This window comes from Chroicocephalus ridibundus, chromosome 3, assembly GCF_963924245.1.
Source record: "Chroicocephalus ridibundus chromosome 3, bChrRid1.1, whole genome shotgun sequence".
NCBI lineage: Eukaryota > Metazoa > Chordata > Aves > Charadriiformes > Laridae > Chroicocephalus > Chroicocephalus ridibundus.
In genome coordinates, this window is record NC_086286.1 from 12,780,900 (window position 1) to 12,784,306 (window position 3,407).

General features: G+C 54.2%; 1 protein-coding gene across 1 annotated transcript; it reads left to right on the forward strand.

Annotated features, from left to right (window-relative positions):
* The first annotated feature begins 1,665 nt into the window (after positions 1–1,665).
* LOC134512593 (baculoviral IAP repeat-containing protein 5-like) lies at positions 1,666–3,214 on the forward strand. Its single transcript, XM_063328057.1, has 4 exons — positions 1,666–1,810; positions 1,911–2,020; positions 2,257–2,374; positions 2,625–3,214. Exons 1-4 carry the CDS (start codon positions 1,685–1,687, stop codon positions 2,706–2,708), a joined length of 438 nt encoding a protein of 145 aa, XP_063184127.1. The 5' UTR covers positions 1,666–1,684; the 3' UTR covers positions 2,709–3,214.
* Positions 3,215–3,407: the final 193 nt, after the last annotated feature.

Genomic DNA, 3,407 nt, shown 5'->3' on the forward strand with positions numbered 1-3,407 from the left:
CCCTAATAGGGCAGCAAAGCCTGAACTATTCCACGTGCTTGTCTGAGCTTTGATACTTCACAACCAGGAAGCTGCCCGCTGTGGTCAGCTTATCGTGCCTGTTGATCTACAGTGGCTGAGCTGCGTAAATACTGGGATCATTCTGCATAGTAGTTTGTAATTTTGTAGAAGTAATACTTTGCAGTTTACTTTGAAAGAGAAGTCTCTTTCCTGAGAGGCCCGATGTTGCACGCGTATGAGCTGAATGCTGTTTTTGAGGTTTCAGATCCAGCCTGGGGGAAGAAGCAAAAGTCTGCTTGGTTCATTCGTTGCCACCTATGGCGTTAGGATGTGTTTCTTTGCAGACCCATCAGGGAGTGCTGATAACCTCTTAGTGAGTGGTTGAGCTAAGCCATGTCTCTGCTTTATCCCTTGCTTCAGCTTGCCCCAGGAGGTAACCTGGGCCACAGGGTTGCTTCCCTCTAGCCCGTGAGTTTTTTCTGGAGGAGGCTCTCTCTGAGCAAGCACCACCTGACACATCAGGCACTGCAGGAAACTGAGACCCTGATGCTGTGATGGAGGAGTAGCTGGTTCTTCCCCACAAAAACAACTGCCTCCTGCCCCTGTGGCAGCGAGGCAGATTGCCAGGTCCTGCTTCCTTCTCCGTGTAGGCAGCCTTAGTCAGGCAGAGAGGACGAGTTCAGCCGCTCCTGCTGCCTGTGGCAAGAACAGGCAGCTGCTGCCACAGAGCAGGGGGAGCACCTCTATGCGGGTGCTGTCTCAATGGGACCCTTCCTACTGTGCTTCTCTACCAGCTCTGTCCACATGGAAACCCTTCTTACAGGTATATTTAAAACAAACAAAAAAAAAGTTCGAACTGCCCAACTTGTTCTCCTTCCCCTTGGCTTTGTGCTGGAGGCTTTAAAAAAAGCATCCTTTATCACAGAATGGTTTGGGTTGGAAGGGACCTTAAAGATCTTCTAGTTCCAACCCCCCTGCCCTGGGCAGGGACACCTCCCACTAGACCAGGCTGCCCAAAGCCCCATCCAGCCTGGCCTTGAACACTTCCAGGGATGGGGCAGCCACAGCTTCCCTGGGCAACCTGTTCCAGTGCCTCACCACCCTCAGAGTGAAAAATTTCTTCCTGATACCTAATTGAAATCTCTTCCCTTACAGTTTGAGGCCATTACCCCTTGTCCTATCACTGCATGCCCTTGCAAAGAGCCTCCCCATCTCTCCTGTAGCCCCTTTTTAGGTACTGGAAGGCTGCTGTAAGGTCTCCCCGGAGCCTTCTCTTCTCCAGGCTGAACACCCCCAGCTCTCTCAGCCTGTCCTCGCACCAGGGGTGCTCCAGCGCTCTCATCATCTTCGCTGGCCCTTTGGGGCTGGGGCGGTGCGAGGGACGCGGCTCGGGGCTGCGTGAGCCGCTGCTGGGCTGGCGACGGCGGGCGCTGCCGCGACGGCCCCGCGGCTCCTGGCCTCGCCCAGCGACGGTGCCGCCCGCCGGCGCCTGCCCGGCTCCCCGGGAGGGGAGGGGAGGGGAGATCCGGGCCGGCCCCCGCGCTGCCGCCCCAGCGGCGGGACTACGGCTCCCAGCGGCGGGACTACGGCTCCCGGCGGCGGGACTACGGCTCCCGGCAGCCCTCGCGGCCGCCCCGCTCCCGCCCTGCCCCGCGCGCCCAACCGCCGCCGTTCGAACGCAGCCATGGCGGCCGAGGCGGAGACGGCGGTGCCGCTGCCCGAGGAATGGCGGCTCTACTTCGTCCTCACCCGCGCCAACACCTTCCGCAGCTGGCCCTTCACCGAGGGCTGCGCCTGCACGCCCGAGCAGGTGAGCCCGGCGGGGGAGCGGGGCTCGGGGGAGCGGGGCCGGGGCCGGGCGGAGCGGGGCCGGCGCTGACGGGCCCTTCCCGCCCTCCCTCTGCCCGCAGATGGCGGCGGCGGGTTTCCTGCACTGCCCCAGCGAGAACAGCCCCGACGTGGCGCAGTGCTTCTTCTGCCTCAAGGAGCTGGAGGGATGGGAGCCCGACGACGACCCCCTGTGAGTAGCGGGGGGTTCCCCCGCCCCCCCCCCAGTGGCGGGGAACCGCTGCTGCCACCGAGATGCTTGGCAGGGAAGAATGGCTGCCTGTGTCTTATTGTGAGCTTTCTTTCTCTCTTTTTCCCTCTCCCTTTCTCCTCTCCCTCCCTCTTTCCTCTTTTTCCTCTTTCCCTTCCCTTCTCTCTTCCTCCTCTCTTCCCCCTCCCTCTCCTCTCTTTTTCTTTTTTCCTTTTCAGGAAGGAACACAAGAAACACTCTGTGCACTGTGCTTTACTCTCCCTTCAGAAAGTCCCCACTAACCTGACACTGCAGGAGTTCCTGAAGCTGGACAGGGAACGAATGAAAAATGTACTGGTATGTATGTACACATCGGCACTGTGATGCCGTAAGAGTTATTTAGTTTCGAGTCTTGGGATTGTTTAGCTGGCCTCTTGGTTCTTCACCAAAGTGGTCTGCGGCTTCCTGGCTCGTGCTGCATCAGATGGTGTGTCTTTTCCCGGTTCTCAGCCTTTGCCTTACGGGAGATGTAGCCCGCTTTCCCCTTGAAGCTGAACAATACCCAATTTAGCAGTAGACAGTAACGTATTATTTTTATTCTTTGCAGAAAAAAGAAATTGCTCAGAAGGTGACCGAGGTTGAAGATATAGCCAAGAGCGTGCGCCGTGAAATAGAGAATCTGGGCTCCTAGGCTCTACTGTAGCTTCTCACTTACTGGTGACGTTTGTCTTGTACATGTGCTCTGGCGCTGCCCCTTTGACTAAAGGACTGCGTTTCCCGAGACTGCTTTCGGAACGGCCGTCATTGTGAGAATCAGACTGAATTCTCCACTCGCCTGAGTCTGTTGGGGAAGTAAAGGGGGTTTGATGCACTGCGTACATAATCTTTTTTTTTTTTCTGCAAGGATTCTCATGTTCTTCCTGTTGGTTTAATTAAGGATTACTACTTGTGGCTTTACTTGTTCTGTTTTTTTTTTTAAACCTAGCTGTTTCCATTTTGGAGACGCTGGTAGCTCTGGTGCAAAAACTTGTGTTTCTTCCAAGAGCTGGCAGGCACTTCTATTTTTATACTGAATATACCAATGCTTTTGGATAGTTTTGGAAATAAAAAGGGTTTTAAAACTCCTTTAGGGACTTAGGATTGTGGCTAATAATGTCTAATTACACCAAATCTTAGTGTGCCTGGTGCCCTTGTAAGCTTCTATTTTAAACTTCTATTATAAACTTCTTGTAAACTTCTATAAGGCTGCTGCCTTATATTGATGCTTTCATAAATAAAAGTTGAAGGCTAAAAAGCAAAGTAATTTTTCTCAGTTTCCTGGAGGAAGAGAATCTGACCCTTAATGGAATGAGCTGCACTGAATGCGGTTTTAACTTCAAAATGGAAAATA

Excerpts from the sequence above, each read along its gene's own strand:
- LOC134512593 (XM_063328057.1), top strand. The coding sequence starts at position 1,685 with ATGGCGGCCGAGGCGGAGACGGCGGTGCCGCTGCCCGAGGAATGGCGG. Across the intron at positions 1,811-1,910 it reads GCGCCTGCACGCCCGAGCAG|ATGGCGGCGGCGGGTTTCCT; the intron begins GTGAGCCCGGCG and ends CTCTGCCCGCAG. Across the intron at positions 2,375-2,624 it reads AACGAATGAAAAATGTACTG|AAAAAAGAAATTGCTCAGAA; the intron begins GTATGTATGTAC and ends TATTCTTTGCAG.